This window comes from Phyllostomus hastatus, unplaced genomic scaffold (genome assembly GCF_019186645.2).
Source record: "Phyllostomus hastatus isolate PE091 unplaced genomic scaffold, TTU_PhHast_1.1 phas_scaffold_1674, whole genome shotgun sequence".
Taxonomy (NCBI): Eukaryota; Metazoa; Chordata; class Mammalia; order Chiroptera; family Phyllostomidae; genus Phyllostomus; species Phyllostomus hastatus.
Window position 1 is genome coordinate 13361916 of NW_025334011.1, and position 17787 is coordinate 13379702.

The 17787-nt window shown below is 35.9% G+C and overlaps 1 protein-coding gene across 1 annotated transcript in view; it reads right to left on the reverse strand.

The window, feature by feature from the left end:
• The window catches only part of YME1L1 (YME1 like 1 ATPase), a 61896-nt gene that overhangs the window by 20422 nt on the left and 23687 nt on the right, over nt 1-17787 (reverse strand). The window contains exons 5-8 of the mRNA XM_045857984.1: nt 10001-10110; nt 8070-8220; nt 7665-7748; nt 5310-5392 (exon numbers count right to left, since the gene is read on the reverse strand). Of these exons, the coding sequence (XP_045713940.1) occupies nt 5310-5392; nt 7665-7748; nt 8070-8220; nt 10001-10110 (428 nt within the window). The remainder of the gene's footprint in view (nt 1-5309; nt 5393-7664; nt 7749-8069; nt 8221-10000; nt 10111-17787) is intronic.

Sequence of the window (17787 nt, forward strand, 5' to 3'; positions counted from 1 at the left end):
CAGAGGAATGGCACAAAATATTCAAAGTAATGCAAAGCAAGGACCTATAAACAAGACTACCCAGCAAGGACATCATTTAAAACTGAGTAAGAAATGTTTTTCCAAGAAAAAGGTGAAGGTGAAAACAAAATTCATATATGCTGTCTACAAGAAAGCCAGCCACCTCTGAACAAAAGACACATACAGACCAAAAGTAAAGGGATAGAAAAAGATATTTCATGCAAGTGAAAGCAAACAAAAAAGCTGGAGAAACAATACTTGTATGAGACAAAACAGACTTTAAAACAAAGGCTATAGCAAGAGACACAGATAGTCATTACATAATGATTTTTTTAAACCCACCAAGAGGAAATAACCCTTCTAAAAATTCATGCACCAATACAGGAGTTCCAAATAACCCTTATAAAAATCCATGCACCCAACATACAAGCACCTAAATTTATAAAGCAAATACTGATGGACATAAAGAGAGAGAGAGATCAACAGTAAGACAGTCATTTAGGGGACTTTAACACTCCACTGACATCAATGGACAGATCTTCCAGACCAAAAGAAAAAATAAATCAGTAAGGAAATAATGACTCATTAGACCAAATGGATTTAATTGATATTTATAGGGCATTACACCCTAAAATGGCAGAATATACATTTTTTTCAAATGCACATAGAACATTTTCCAGGTCAGACCACGCATTAAGCTGTAAAACAAGACTCAGTAAATTTAAGGTTGGAATCATTTCAAGCATCTTCTCCAACCCTCATATAGGAAGCTAGAAATCAATTACAGAAAAAACAAACTGAAAAACATATGATGCTAAGTAACACATTACTAAACAACGAATGGGTTAACAATGAGATCAAGAAAGAAATCAAAAGGTACCTTGAGACAAAATGAGAAAATGACAACCCATAATCTATAGGATACAGCAAAAGCAGTTCTAAGAGGGAAATTGATAGCATTACAGGCTTATCTCATGAAACAAGGAAAATCTCATATTAACAATCTAACCTTATACCTAAACCAATAAGAAAAGGACAACCAAAAAAGCCCAAAGTAGAAGGAAGAAAGAAAATTAAGACCAGAGCGAAACTAAATGAAATAGAATCTAAAACAAACACACACACACAATGAAACCAAAAGCCAGTTCTTTAAAAAGATAAATAAGATTGATAAACTGTTTACTAGACCCATCAAGAAAAAAAAAAGGCCACAAATAAATAAAATAAAAAATGAGCCCTAGCTGGTGTGGCTCTGGACTGAGTGCTGCTGGCCTGTGAACCAAAGGGCCGCCAGTTTGATTCCCAGTGTAAGGCATATGCCTGGGTTGCAAGCCAGGTCCTGTAGAGGGCATGTGAGATGTAGCCACACAGTGATGTTTCTCTCCCTCTTTCTCCCTTCCTTCCCCTCTCTAAAAATAAATAAAATACTGTTTTAAAGAAAGAAAATTTTTTTTACAAAAATGAAAGATAAGTAACTGACACTACAGAAATAAAAAGGAATATAAGAAAATGCTACAAAAAAAGTTATATGCCAACACACTGGACAATCCAGAAGTGACAGATTAAATTCCTAGAAACATACACACTCCAAAGAATGAGCAAAGAGGGATCAGAAAATCTGAACAGACCAATTAAACCAATGAAATCAAAGCAGTTATCAAAAAACTCCCAACACTCTTTTTGCTGCATCTACTGCAAGGAGAAAGACCATTCTAGCAATCAGACTGTCAACATTCCAAAACATGTCAAAATCCCTTTAAAGGGGCATACAGTTTTTGTGAAGGACCAAGAGACACCCTGTGGAGGAACTTCAATCACATCAATGTAGGACTCACTTTTCTTGGAAAGGAAAAAAGAAGCTCCAGGTTGACAAATGGTGGGGAAATAGAAAGAACCTGGCCACCGTTGGCACTATCTGCAGTCATATGCAGAACATGAACAAGGATGATACAACGGCTTCCATTACAAGATGAGGTCTGTGTGTGCTCATTTCCCCATCAACACAGTAATTCAGGAAAATGGCTCTCTTGTTGAGATCAGACATTTCATAAACAAATGACATCGGCAGGGTTTGGAGGAAGGCAGGTGTTGCTTGTTCACTATCTCAAGCCCAGAAAGAAGAGTTAATTCTTCAATAAAACCACATCAAACGTGTATAAAATCCAGGTGCTTCAGCAAACCACAATAGTTAAAAACAAGGATATCAAAAAATTTAATGAATAGTATCTACTTTTGAAAAAGGGACTGTTCAACAAGGCTGATGAATAAGATCTAAGTGGTCTAGCTATAGAAAGAGCAAGATGCTGAAAGATTCCTCAGGTTTATCTGCAGTATTTTAAAGATGCAATAAAAGCTATGTATTCAACTGAGGCAGGGGAAACTCTCAACAAACCAAAGTTCTGGGCAAATGCCTTCACAGGTGAAATTTACTAGCCATTCAAAGAAGAACTAGTACCTATCCTCTTCAAACATTTCTTAAAAACTCAGGAGAAGGCTCTCAAAACATCTCATGAAGACAGCATTATTGACTCCAAAACCAGATTAAGACACCACAAAGAAAAAAAATTAGAGGCCAATATCTCTGATGAACACAGATACAGAAATCCTCAACAAAATATTAGCAAACTGAATCCAGCAACACATAAAAAAAATAATACACCATGATCAAGTGAGGTTTATTCCTGGGATGCAAGGTTGGTACAATACCTGAAAATCAATTAATGGGATACATCACATAAACAAAAATCATATGATTATATCAAATAGATGCAGAAAAAGCATTTGATAAAAATCAGCACCCTTTTATAATAAAAACTCTAGACAAAGTGGGAATGGAGGTAATGTACCTCAATATGATAAAGGAAATATACAAGTTCTGTTCAGGAAAAGACCAGCCATTGTTAATGAAACAAGAACAGTTTGTGTGACATCAACATAACCTGGCAGCCAAGGAGAGTAGACTGGAATGCGCATGCATTAACAATGATGGCTTCACTGTACTTGTCACAGTAGATGCTTTGAGTGGGCATGTGTACTATGTGGCCATCGCATTCCAAATGACTGAGTCAGTAGAGAAACAAATCTGCCTCAAATTTTGTGTTAAGCTTGAACATTCCTCTGCGAAAACTATTCAGATAATTCAGAAGGCAACCAGTGACTGGCAGCTTCATCACAACAATGCACCCCTTCAGGCATTTAATTTAAATGGATTAAAGATTTAAAGATTTTAAGCCATAACACTCTCAGAAGAAAACATAGGCACTAAAATTTCTGACGTTTCTCATCGTAATGTTTTTTCTGATATATCTCCTCAGGCAAAGGAAATAAAAGAAAAAAACAAATAGGGACTACATCAAACTAAAGGTTTTGCATAAAGAAAACCATCAACAAATCAAAAAGACAATCTACTGAATGGAAGAACATATTCACCAATGATATATCTGACAAGGGATTAATATTCAAAATTTATGAAGCACTCATATATCTCAACATCAAAAATGCAACAATCCAATTTAAAAATGGGCAGAGGATCTGAATAGACACTTCTCCAAAGAGCACACACAGATAGCCAAGAGACACATGAAAAGATGCTCAACATCACTACCATCATAGAAATGCATATTAAACCACAGTGAGTTATCACCTCACACCTGTCAGAACAGCTATTATCAATAAATCAACAAACAACAAACAATAGAGAGAATGCAGAGAAAATGGAACCCTAATGTACTGTTGGTGGGAATGCAGTTGGTGCAGCCATTATAAAAACAGTATGAAGTTTCCTCAAAAACTTAAAAATGGAACTGCCTTATGACCCAGTGATTCCACCTCTGGGTGTATATCCAAAGAAATCCTTCCAAAACACTAATTTGAAAGAACATACATACCACTATGTTAACTGCTGCATTATTTACAATAGCCAAGATATAGAAACAACCTAAAATAGGTGATTGGATAAAAAAGTTGGTACATATACACAATGGAATATTTCTCAGCCATAAAAAAGAATGAAATCTTAGAATTTGCAACTGTATGGATGGATGTAGAGGGAATTATGCTAAGTGAAATGAGTTAGAGAAAGATAAATACTGTATGATTTTACTTACATGTGGAATCTAAAGAACAAATAAAATTGAAATAGAGTCATAGATACAGAGAACAGACTGACAGATGCCAGAGGGGAGAGAGGCTGAGTGACTGGGTAAAAAAAGTGGAAGAATTAAGAAGTACAAATTGGTAGTTAAAATATTCATGGGGATATACATGGGGATATTCTATAGAGAATATAGTCAACAGTATTTTAGTAACTATGTATGGTGCCAGGTGGGTGTTGGGAACATCAGGCGGAACACTTTGTAAAGTATATGATGGTCTAACCACTATACTGTATACCTGAAACTAATATAAAATAATATTGAATGTAAACTATAATTTGAAAAATAAAATTTTTTAAAATAATAAAATTGTGAACCTTTATCCCAGAACTCCCAATCCTGTTTATACCCTCTATTTTTCCACCATAATCCTTTATTACTTAACACACTCTATTATTTCTTCAGATACCATATCCTTGTCCAATTCCTGTTAGAATTAAAACTCCATGAGGGCAGAAATTTGTTTTAGTTCTTCTATCCCAGTACCTAAAACAGGGACTGTAACTTAGGAGACAGTATTAAATATCTGTCAAACTGATATTTCATTAACTGGGTATGAACTAGCATTCATCCATTTTATTGACTTAAGATACAGATGCTCCAGATACTGAAGTTACGAAGATCAGCAAGAACCTCTATGCCCTCTATGGATACACTACTCTCTCAGCACCACCACAGGTTCACCTGGAAACTTTCTGAACCCTAACTAGCAGGGTTTTTATGGAGGCTTCATCATATAAATACAATCTTTAACTCCATTTCCAGTCTCTTTCTCTTCTAGAGAATGTGAGGTAGGGCAGAAAGTTCCAAGCTTCTAATGAAGGTTTAGTCTTACTAGTAACTAGTCACCCTCCTACAGCTATTCAGAAGCCCACCAACAGACACCTAATTAGAACAAAATATATTCTGTATTGCCTAGGAAATTCCAAGGGATTTAGAAGCTGTGTCAGGAATAGTGGTCAAAGACCAAATAGTTGCACAAAAGATGTTCCCAGCATTCCCACCACTTAGGAAATTACGAGTTTTAGGAGCTCTGCACCAGGAAATGGTGGCAAAGACCAATACATATATTTTCTGTTAACCACACCTTTAGAACCACATATTGACCTTATACAGTCAATGTCTGAAGAGGTCAAGGGAAACTTTTTAACTTACTCCTTTAACATGCTCAAAGGTGACATTTTTCATTTGGACAGGATCTACTGCAGAATCAAGCCCCGTTGTTGTCCGGAAGCGGACTAAAAGAAAGAAAATGTTTATATATTGGATAGATTCATAAAACTCCAACCACCTTAATTTTTCAGATGCAAAAAAGCCCCCCAAAATTAAATACACAACTTCACATACATTAAATCAGAGTGAGAAATAGAAACTAGGTCTTCTGGATTTCTAGACCACATTCAAGCAATAAATGACTCACATTAAAATCACATCATCTATTTTTCCAATTAAAACTAAGAATTATATTCCTCTTCTCCTTGTAATAACTAATAACAGAAATGTTAAACCAATGGTTCTCAGACTCCAATGTGCTTATAAATCACTTGAGGAATGTATTAATGCAGGTTTTTGGGCCATGGCACTGAACTTCTGTACATATAGGAAAAGGGCACTGTAGATAGAGTTTGCATTTTTAACAATCACTTTTAGTTATCTAGACACAACTGGTCAGGCAGTTACTGTCTGAAATATTTTCCCTTATCCTAGCATACAAAACTGACACTGGCATTAAAAAAAAATGTCAACACTTCCACTTTTCAAATGAACTTCTTCCTCTGACAACTATTATGATTTGCCCTTAGATAATTTATAAGTAATGACATCATTAAGTATAAGAAAGACAAAAAAAGTTTGGGAGGACAGTAAAATATTTGAGATCAATTATGGGGAACAAACAAATCAACTACAGGGAACAAAAAGCTTTCTTAAATCTCTCCCCCTCAAGTAAACTTCCATACTAGAGCTATAAATGAGTAAACTGATGAATTTCTAATTTCCTCAGAATAAGTCAAAAATATGATCTTTAAAATAGATTGAAATATAAAAGCCAAAAATGAGTAGGCAAAAATATAGGATTAACAAAAAACATCTAACATATCAAAATATACCAGTCAGGTTCTGGCCAGGTGGCTCAATTGGTTGGAGCAGTGTCCCCTACACCAAAAGGTTGCAGGTTCAATTCCTGGTCAGGACACATACCGAGATTGTGGGTCAGATCCCTGGTCGGGGTGCATATAGGAGGCAAGTGATCGATGTTTCTCTTTCACATCAGTGTTTCTCTGTCTCTCCCTTCCTCCCTCTCTAAAATTAATGAACACATCCTTGGTGAGGATTAAGGAAAAAAAGAACATACAAGTTGGAAGAGCAATTTAAAACAGTAATTCTAGAACAGACACTAACTGGTTTAGCCCACTGAATTACTTGTTTAAAGATGCAGGTAGATGGACTTAATAAATAATCCATATAAATTTGCAGCAGGAACACCTGGACCTAATAAAAAAACTATAGTAATTTTCCAAAGGCAGTGAATGTCACACTGTAACATATATTTTGCTTAATATAAGACATGAAGCAAGAAACAAAAGAATCAGAGCGCATGCCATCCCCTCCACCGACCAATATTACTCTACCATCCCTATACTGGTTCTTTTTTGAAAATAGAAGAAAACAAGAGATGGTGAATCTAGATATAAGAACTATTCCTGTATGTTAAAACCTCATCTTAGGTTTCATGCCACAAAAAATTTTTTAACTATCTTGGGCTATATGTAAGTTCTGGGGTGAAGTGCTGATCCAAGTCAACTGATGTTCTTATTGTACCTAAGCTGTTTTCTCTCAAAATAATCATAAAGAGAGTAGAGAACACAGGGTAAAAATTAAATGGTAGTTGAAAAAGCAATTAGAACCACTTAAACCTCACATTATTACTTCATTTTAGACTGGCAAGCTGAAAAAGTACAGGACACAATTTATATACATTAATTTTTAAATAAAGTTAATTTATTAATTTGTTTTTAAAATAGACATCTATGTCACTTTGTGCTATTATAAAATTCTGCTAAATGTTCTTTAATTTAATAATTGGACAGGTATTATTTTCTAAAAATCTAGAAAACCAACCACTACTAGCAGATGAAATAACATTTTCACTCTAACACTATCCATGGAACTTTCATAAAAACATTATTTCCTCAAACTGTGTTAAACTTGAATTTTTACAGCGCATGAAGAAACTTTTCTTGTAATCCACAAAACAGTGTAAATATAACAAGTCCTCTGACATGGCAGATGGTACACAATGATAAGATATTAAAACTTTTCTACTTTAGTGCAAAAACACAACCTCAAAGTGACCCAATTTGAGAAGTCTTGACTTAGGAATGAAAGGCCTAGATCCTAGACTACAAACATTTATGTTTTTTCTCTAAGTCTTAACTAGACTATGAAAAAGAAATGAGAATGTAAAAGATTTTTTTACATTAATGTCAGATACATTAAAAGAGCCTTTACCAGATAAAAATGGGTTTTTTAAGAGTCCATAAATGCCAAATAGCAGCAGAACAAAGAGAATCAGACGAGTTCGTCTTAGAGAATCTGGAGGAAAAAAAAAAGCCTTAAGTCAGATGATATCAATGAGTGACAGCTCAATGAAATGCAAACATTAGGTTATTGATGGAATCATATTTCATCATATGCAAATTTAGAAACTGGTGTTCTTTTGCATAATTGCCATGATATCCTTTCAGCACCCTATCAGTAGTTATTTATGTTTCTACACAGGTTCAGTTATAAATATAATAGAATATAACAAAAAGGAAAAATGGATAATAAGTAGAAAAGTTATGCATAATAATTTGAAGGCAGGACTATGACTTTGAGATATTCTCTTCAAACATGACTGTCAAACTAGCTTACCATTGGTTTTTTGTGTTAGTGCTTGAGCTTTCAGAAAACCCTCTGCAAAACCAGTTTTAAATGCATCTTGGTGAGCTTCAGGTATGTTTTTCGTTTTCATGAGTTTGTCCAAAGTCTCAACATCTGATCCCCTGTCTCGCAAAAGAAATCCCTAAATATACAAACAACACAACAGTAATGATTGACTATACAGGTAATAACACCCCTCAGAAACATCCTGACCACTTAAACACACAAAATTCACTGAAATTCTAGAATTTTTAATTTTATTGTCAATGTGACAAATGTTATTAGAACTCAATAATACATTACTTATCAATGGATAGAAAACCAACACTGGATCCAATAACTGTATGAATAAATTGCTATAAAGAAATTCTGTAAGAACACTATAATGAAAACAGGTCAACTTAGGGTTCTAAAGGCTTGATGTTCACACTCCTTTAACTGTACTACAGGAAAACTTCATTAGCATATTAGATGTTTAGTGAGCACATTTCATGTACTTGGCACTGTGTAGACTGTGAAGATGCAAAGAAGTATGAACACTGATCTGAATGTTTTCCATCTACTGAGGAGAGATACATAAATAAAGTTTTGATATTATGTTAGAAGTATGAGGTATGGTAAAATAAATGCTACCTAAGAAGTCAAGGAAGGCCTTACAGAGATGGGACATCTTAGCCACAGGGAGTGATCAGGATGGACACTGACAAAAGCTTCAAACAGCCTTTAGTGGTGAAGAACTGCAAGTAATCTCCTATGACAGGACTTTAAGATGCCAAGAGAGGAAGGGAAGGGGTAGAGATGGGGCTACACAATGAGAGATGAGAACAGAAAAATGACAGGCAGAGGACAGATGATGACATGCTCTGTGTACCAGGGCAGGTGACAATAAAGCAGAGGAATACAATTATTCCATGTAACATGTTTGAGATAGACAGGCGAGTAGCAGTCTGGAGGCTAGACTACATGAGTGTCTATAACCATTTCTTGCCTAGATTACTCTAATAGTCTATGCAATAGAACTAACTAGGTGGGAATGAAAAGAAAGATTTAAGAAATATTTAAGAGGCTGGATCAATAGGATTTTAGTGATCAACAGGAATCAGTGATTAACGGATGTGGGAGTAGAGAAGATGGACAAATCAAAGTTGATCAGCAGGCTTCTAGTTTGAGTGGATGCCACTCCTAAGCAGGTATAGGTTGGTAGGGAGAAAAAACAAAGGGAGTACTTCTAATAGGTCAATGGGGAGACAAGTTTTGCACCCAAAAGAGTTGCAGTTATGATTACATGGGTTATTCATCCTTTCTCATAAAATAAAAAAGAGAAAATCAATCAGCCCACAAAAGAAATCAGATACTGAAGGTTCTCATTTTAATTAGAAAATTGTTGCTTTTTCTTTACAATAGCCATGTGCTGGAAGTAACCAAGATGCCCATCAGTAAATGAATGGATCAAAAAACTACGGTACATTTACACAATGGAATTCTATGCAGCAGAAAGAAAGAAGGAGCTCCTACCCTTTTGCAACAGCGTGGATGGAGCTGGAAAACATTATGCTAAGAGAAACAAGCCAGGCAGTGAAAGACAAATACCGTATGATCTCACCTTTAACAGGATCCTAAACAACAAAACAAAGAAACAAGCAAAATATAACCAAAGACACTGAAATAGAGGTCAGGCTGACAGTGCCCACATAAGAGAGTAGAGGGAATTTCAGGGGACAGTGGGAAGGGTTCACAGGAACAAACTTAAAGGACACATGGTCATAAACTAAGGGGAGGGTGGTAATGGGAGGGAAGTGGGGAAATGTGGGAGGGGGGGCTGGATTGGGAGTAAAAAGGAGAAAACTGTATTTGAACAATGATTAAAGTTAAAAAAAAAAAAGAAAATTGTTGTTCTTTCAAACAAAAAAAGGTCTAATTACCTTCACAAATGATGGTGCTATATACTGTGATTCTGCTAATCTTTCAGAGGTGGACTGTAGGCGTCGTGTCCTTGATTTTAACGTTTTAAAACCCCGAGTCTGTATAAAAACTGAATGAAACAATATCACATTTACTTCTCACTATAAATTTTCACAAGAAAAGAATAATGCCTAAAATTCAAAATGCTGACAACCTATCTGGACATCCTAGGTTTTTGTCTTGTTTTTTAACACACTTCTTTCCCTGACACTTCAACACACTTGTCATTAAAATGACTTAATCTACAGTTTATTTTTTGATAATTTAAAAATATATTTAAAAAACCCATAGATGAGTATCAAATAAGTAACTGTTCCCTAATTCCTCAAATCCCACTCCTATTTCCTATACGTAATCTGTATAAGTTAGTAATTCCATAACTATACTTCTATATACTTAAACACATCCTCTTTCTATAAAAATAGTATGTATTGTCTTCTTTTACTTACTATATTATGGACATTTATCAAAATAGGTCAGACAGTACATTTAGTTTACTGGCTGTTTAATTTCCCAATTTTTATCTAAGCATAGCAATTTATTCAACCATTTCCCTACTCCCGACATTAGTTGTTTCCTATCTTTTTTTTATGATTTTATTCATTTATTTTTAGACAGAGGGGACAGAAGGGAAAAAGACAGGGAGAGAAAGAGAAACATCAATATGTGGTTATGTCTAGCGCAGCCCCCTACTGGGGGCCTGAGCCACAACCCAGGCATGTGCCTTGACTGGGAATTGAACTGGTGACACGCTGATTCGCAGGCTGGCACTCAATCGACTGAGCCACATCAAAAAGGCAGTTTCCTATTTTTTTTCTTGTATATATTATCTTTCAGTATAGATAGACTAAATTCCTAAAAGTGAAACTATGAGGTTTACATGATTCAACACTAAGGAATTCCCCTCTACAAGGCTATTATCAATTTATATGTCTACCAATGAATATGATCCTTTTCTCCACAGCCTTTGCAACAAAGGATAATATAAAGCTTGTTAATTTGTACAAATCTGATACACAAAAAGTAGTACCTTCTTTTAATCTGCATTTTGGATTAGAATTGAGAATGGAGAGTTTTGAAATGTATTTTTATTTTTACTGAATATTTTTATCCTTTAGTGAACTGACTACTCAGACATTTACACACATTTTCATTTCTAGAATATGGATGCCATGTATACTAACCTTTAGTTATACATATTTTAAATACTTAATGCCTTTTTCTTTCAAGTAAGTGACACAGTAATTTATAAAACTGACCTAGCTCTATTTTTTAATTTGTAGTTTTCTGCACTGTGTTTTGATTAGAGAGTCCCATCCACAAACTATGATTTTAAAGGTAGTCTACTGACTTCATCTAATACTTTGAATTTTTTTGTCTTCAGACTTTTGCCCTATTTGGAACTTCTCTTTTAATGTAAGAAAAGAAAATGATTTTTTTTATTATATCAGTTTAAAATCAACTTCTTGATTTTCAAAATAAGTCTTTAGGATTTTATTGGAATTGTACTAAATTGATAAATCTGGGTGTATACTGATACTGATATAACACTAAGTCCTTGCAAAAAAGATTATGGTATTTTTCTTTTTATTTTACTCAGCTCTTATTTCCTTCAGTGGACTTTTCTATGCATATATGTATGTGTGTATACATTGTGCTTCATGATTGTGAGAATAAAGTATTTAAGCGGGTTTTGAAGAAACTACAGATAAAATCTATTGTTAGAATAAAAGAAAGCTACTGATTTTTATACACTTATCTCATATGGTACCAATGTAATGAACTATTACTATTTCAGTAGCCTTTCAGTTGATGTTCTTGAATTTTATGTAAATAATCATATCACTCCTAATTATAATTCTTCCCCTTCTGGTAACTTACACATACATCCCTTGTTTTTCTTTTCAATCACACTGCACAGAGCCTCCTATTTAATGCTGCACAAAAACAGGACACTAAACATCTTGTTCCTAACAGATATCCTAAAGAAATTAAATTCTTTGAAGCATATTTCATTGATTATGCTATTACAGTTATCCCACATTTTCCCCCTTTGCCCCCCTCCACCCAGTACTTTCCCTTCAGCAATCCCCCCCTTAGTTCATGTCCATGGGTCATGCATATAGGTTCTTTAGCTTCTCCATTTCCTATACTATTCTTAACCTGTGCCTATTTTGTACCTACCAATTATACTTCTTTTTTTTTTTAAGTTTACTTATTATTAGAGAGAGGGATAGGGAGGGAGAAAGAGGAAAGAAACATCAATATGCGAGAGATACATGGATCAGTTGCCTCTCACAAGCCCCCAACTGGGAACATGGTCCACAACCCAGACATATGCCCAGACTGGGAATCGAACCGGTAACCCTTCAGTTCACAAGCCAGCACTCAATGCACTGAACCACATCAGCCAGGGCCAGTTATACTTCTTAATCACTGCATCTTTTCCTATATTCACTCCCTTCCCCCTCCAACCTGATAATTCTCTGTATGATTTCCATATTTATAATTCTCTTCTTGTTCTAGTTGTTTGCTTAGTTTGTTTTGTTTTTGTATATTTTAGGTTAGATTGTTGATAGTTGTGAGTTTGTTGTCATTTTACTGTTCATAGGTTTGATCTTTTTCTTTTCCTTAGATCAGTCCCTTTCACATTTCATATAATAATGGCTTGGCGATGATGAACTTCTTTAACTTGACCTTATCTGGGAAGTACTTTATTGACCCTTCCATTCCAAATGATAGCTTTGCTAGTAGATTAACCTTAGTTGTAGATCCTTGTTTTCATCACTTTGAATACTTCCTCCCAGTCCCTTCTAGCCTGAAAAGTTTCTTTTGAGAAATCAGCTGATACTCTTATGGGAACTCCTTTGTAAATAACTGCTTTTTTTCTTGCTGCTTTTAAGGTTCTGTCTTTAACTTCTAGCATTTTAATTATAATGTGTCTTAGTGTGACCCTCTTTCCATCCAACTCGTTTGGGACTCTCCGTGCTTCCTGGACTTAAATGTTTCCTTTGCCAAAATAGAAGTTTTCTTTCATTATTTTTTCAACTAAATTTTAAATTATTGCTCTTTGTCTTCTCCTTCTGGCATCCCCATGATAAAGATGATGGCACTTTTGGAGATGTCCCAGAGAATGAGAATCCTCTCATTTTTTAAATTCTTGCTTCTTCATTGTGTACTGGTTGACTGTTTATTTCCTTATGCTCCAAATAGTTGATTTGAACCCCTCCTTCCTTCCCTTCACTGTTGGTTCCCTATGGATTCTTCTTTGTTTCACTTAGTGTAGCCTTTACTTCTTCCCTTATGCATTTGCCAAACTCAATGAATTCTCTGAGCATCCTGATCACCAGTGTTTTGAACTCTGCATCTGATAGGTTGGCCATCTCCCTGTAACTTATTTCTTTTTGGGGAGTTTTGATCCATTCTTTCATTTGGGCCATGTTTCTTTGTCTCCTCAATTTGGTAGCCTCCCTGTGTTTGTTTCTCTGTAATAGGTAGAGCTACTTTGACTCCCTATCTTGGCACACCCATCTGAATGAATATTTCTTTAAATCCTTGCTTGGAGGACTTCTATACAGCTCAGTTTTCTGGCACTTCTGCTTGTTTTTTTGTTTTGAGGTTAGTTGTATTCCTTCTTATGGTTGTGCAAGGAGGCACAGCATGTCTACCTATGCCTCCATCTTGGCTAGTAGAAATTAAAATTTATATTCTAGCTTTCTAAGAATTTTTAGGAAACACAGCAATTAAAATACATCACATACTTTTTAAAAATACATATTTTATATATTATGCTATTACAACTATCCCTTTTTTTCTCCCCTTTATTCCCCTCCACCCTGTGAGCACTCTATCCTACCACCACTCCCCCAACTTAGTTCGTGTCCATGGGTCATACATATAGGTTCTTTGGCTTCTCCACTTCCTATATTATTCTTAACCAACGCCTGCCTATTTTCTACCTAACATTTATGCTTTATTCCCTATACCTTTTCCCCCATTCTCCTCCCTTCCTCTTCCCCTCCCTGATGATAACCTTCCATGTGGTCTCCATTTCTGTGAAACTGTTCCTGTTACAGTTGTTTGCTTGGTTCATTTTTGGTTTTGTTTTTTTTTTTTAGGTTTGGCTATTGGAAATCGTGAGTTTGTTGTCATTTTCCTGTTTGTATTTTTATATTTTTCTTAGATAAGTCCCTTAACATTTCATATAATAAGGGCTTGGTAATGGTAAACTCCTTTAACTTGACCTTCCCTGGGGAACACTTTATCTGCCCATCTATTCTAAATGATAGTTTTGCTGAATAAAGTTACCTTGAATTTAGGTCCTTGCCTTTCGTGACTTGGAATACTTCTTTCCAACCCCTTCTTGCCTGCAAGGTTTCTTTTGAGAAATCAGCTGACAGTCTTATGGGAACTCCTTTGTAGGTAACTCCTTTTCTCTTGCTGCTTTTACAGTTCTTTCCTTATCTTTAATCTTGGGTAACTTAATTGTGATATGCCTTAGTGTGTGCATCCTTGGATCCAACTTCTTTGGAACTCTCTGAGCTTCCTGGACATCTATTTCCTTTGCCAGGTTGGAAAAGTTCTCTCTCGTTTTCAAATAAGTTTTCAATTTCTTGCTCTTTCTCTTCTCTTTCTGGCACCCCGATGATTCAGATGTTAAAACATTTCAAGTTGTCCCAGAGGTTCCTGAGGCTCTCCTCACATTTTTTAATTCTTGTTTATTGTGTTCTGGTTGAACATTTCTTCCTTCTGCTCCAAACCACTGACCTGAGTGCCTGTTTCCTTCCCTTCACTGTTGGTTCCATTTCACTTTTCATTGCCTTCACTTTTTCCTCTATATTGCCACCATACACAACCATTTCTGTGAGCATCCTAATTAACAGTGTTTTCAACTCTGCATCTGATAGGTTGCCAATCTCTTTATCACTTAAGTGTATTTTTTCTGGAGCTTTGATCTGTTTTCATTTGCGCCATATTTTTTTTTGTCTCAGTGCACCTGTTATGTAGTAAGGGGAGGAGCTTTAGATATTCACCTGGGCAGGGCAACCCATGTCACAACACTGTGTCACTGTATGTGGGGAAGGGGTCAGAGAGGAAACAATGCTGCTTGCTCAACTCTCAGCTGACTTTCAGGTCACTTCCTCTAGTACCCACAAGCAAATTGGGCCGTTCTGGTGCTGATTCCCAGGTGAGTGGGTTTGTGTACATTCTAGGACCCTGTGGGTCTCTCCAACGAACTTTCCTATGAGGCTGGGAGTTTCTTCCACAGCCTCAATCCCCATAGGTTTTTTTTTCAGTCAGAGGTTTTGAGGGTTTATTTCCCCACACTGGAACCCTGGGTTGAACGGTCTGTCTTACTCCCCAGTTGTCCTCTTGGTTTATCTCCACAAAAATGTGGGACTGTCCACTCTACCAGCCGCTGACTTGCCCGGTCCTCTGGCGACCACCATACCTGCACTGGTCTTCTAGCCACTGACTCACCATGAGTCCTCTCTGCCCCAGCCGGCTGCCTCTCCCACTAGTCTGGATGAATGTTTCTTCTTTAATTCCTTGGTTGTCAGACTTCCATACAGCTTGATTTTCTGGCAGTTCTGGTTATTTTTTGTTTTTAAATTTGTTGTCCTTTTTACTTGTGCAAGGAGGCTAAATGTATTCACCTACACCTCGGCCATAAGTCTGTATCACACACCTTTTAATCATACACTGAAATAGCATTGCTTTTCTTCTCCAATCAATTAACATGATGACATACTTCTTTCCTGTACCCCTTAATTGTAATTCTCAGCACACTCTAAACTTTTTTACTATTATTTAGAACTTCTGTATGTAGAATTTCTACATATTAGCAAAATCGATCCTTTGTATCTTTTTTGTTGCTAATATTTTAGTATCAGTCATCTTATGAAATAAACTGGGAAGCCTATTTTACCTTTTCCTTACTGAAAAAGTTTTTCCTAATCCTAGAAAACAAAATGTAGCCATAAGCCCTGGCTGGTGTGGCTCAGTGCATTAAGTGCCAGCCTGCTTACCAAAGTGCTGTCAGTTCGATTCTCAATCAGGGCACATCCCTGGGTTGCGAGCCAGGTTCCCAGTAGAGTTGTATGAGAGACAACCGTACACTGACGTTCCCTCTCTTTCTCCCTCCCTTTCACTCTGTCTAAAAATAAATAAGTAAAATCTTTTAAAAAAATGTAGCCAGAAAACCATCTGAGCTTAGTGCCTTTGGGACAAAGGAATTACACTTTAAAACTATTACCTTTTACCCTGGCTAGTGTGGTTCAGTGGATTGAGAACCAAAGGTCACCAGCTCAATTCCCAGTCAGGGCACATGCCTGGGTTGTAGGCCAGGTCCCCAGTTGGGGGTGTATGAGAGGCAACTGAGAGATGTATCTCCCATACATTGATATTTCTCTCCTCTTTCTTCTTCCCTTACTCTTTCTAAAAGTAGATATATAAAATCTTTAGAAAAGAAAAAACTACCACCTTTCAAATGTTATGGTGATTGTTTTATCTCTTACTGGATCCATTTTGCTAATTTGTAACTTGGATAATTACCTATTTCAACACATTTTTATTTATAATATAAAATTATACAAAGTATCATAATTTTTTTGAAGTTTTATTACATGTGTCGCAGGTGCACTGTATCATTTGACTTCTGTATATACTACAAAGTGATCACCCCTCAAAATCTAGTTACTATCCATCACCATGCAATCGACCCCCTTAACTTCTTTTGGCCCATCTCCCTACCCTCTTTCTCTCTGGTAACCACTAATATGTTCTCTGGATCTATGAGTTTTTGCATTGTTTTCTTGTTGATTTGTTTTTCAAGATTTCTTATAGGAATGAAATCATACAGTATGTCATTCTCTTTCTGAATATCCTTATATTTTAATATTCATCATCTGTGGCAGGTCCCACTTTTCACTTCTAATAGTGTTTATATTTCCTTATTGTTTCTTTTTTTTAAGATTTTATTCATTTATTTTTGGAGAGGGAAGGGGGGCAAAAGAGAGAAAAAGAGAGAGAGAGAGAGAGAGAGAGAGAGAGAGAGAGAGAGAGAAACATTAATGTGCGGTTGCTGGGGGCCGTGGCCTGCAATCCAGGCATGTGCCCTGACTGGGAATCGAACCCACGATGCTTTGGTTCACAGCCTGAGCTCAATCCACTGAGCTACACCAGCCAGGTCCTTACTGTTTCTTTTCTTTTTTTTTTTAAACACTTGTCATCTTTTTTTTTTTAAAAGACTTTATTTATTTATTTTTAGAGAGGGAAGGGAGGGAGAAAGAGAGAGAGAGAGAAACATCAATGTGCAGTTGCTGGGGGTCATGGCCTGCAACCCAGGCATGTATCCCGACTGGGAATTGAACCTGCGACACTTTGGTTCGCAGCCCACACTCAATCCACTGAGCTACACCAGCCAGGGCCCTTATTGTTTCTTAATCAAGTTTGTTTGTACTAGTTTTTTTTTTCCCAAAGTAAACTTGTTCTTGGTTTAATTAAGTAAAATGTTCTTGCTTACATATTCATTTAATGTTTGTTTTATCCATATTAATTTTTCACATTTTAAAAAATTCTCAAAATTAATCAATTTATGTGCAATCTTCCTTATTTCCTAATAAATTATAGAATGCTCTCGGGATCAGTGTGTCATCAACGCAAACATTTTTTTTTATTTTTTTATATATATTTTAAACATTTTTACTTATTTATTTTTAGAGATAGTAGATGGAAAGGAGATAGA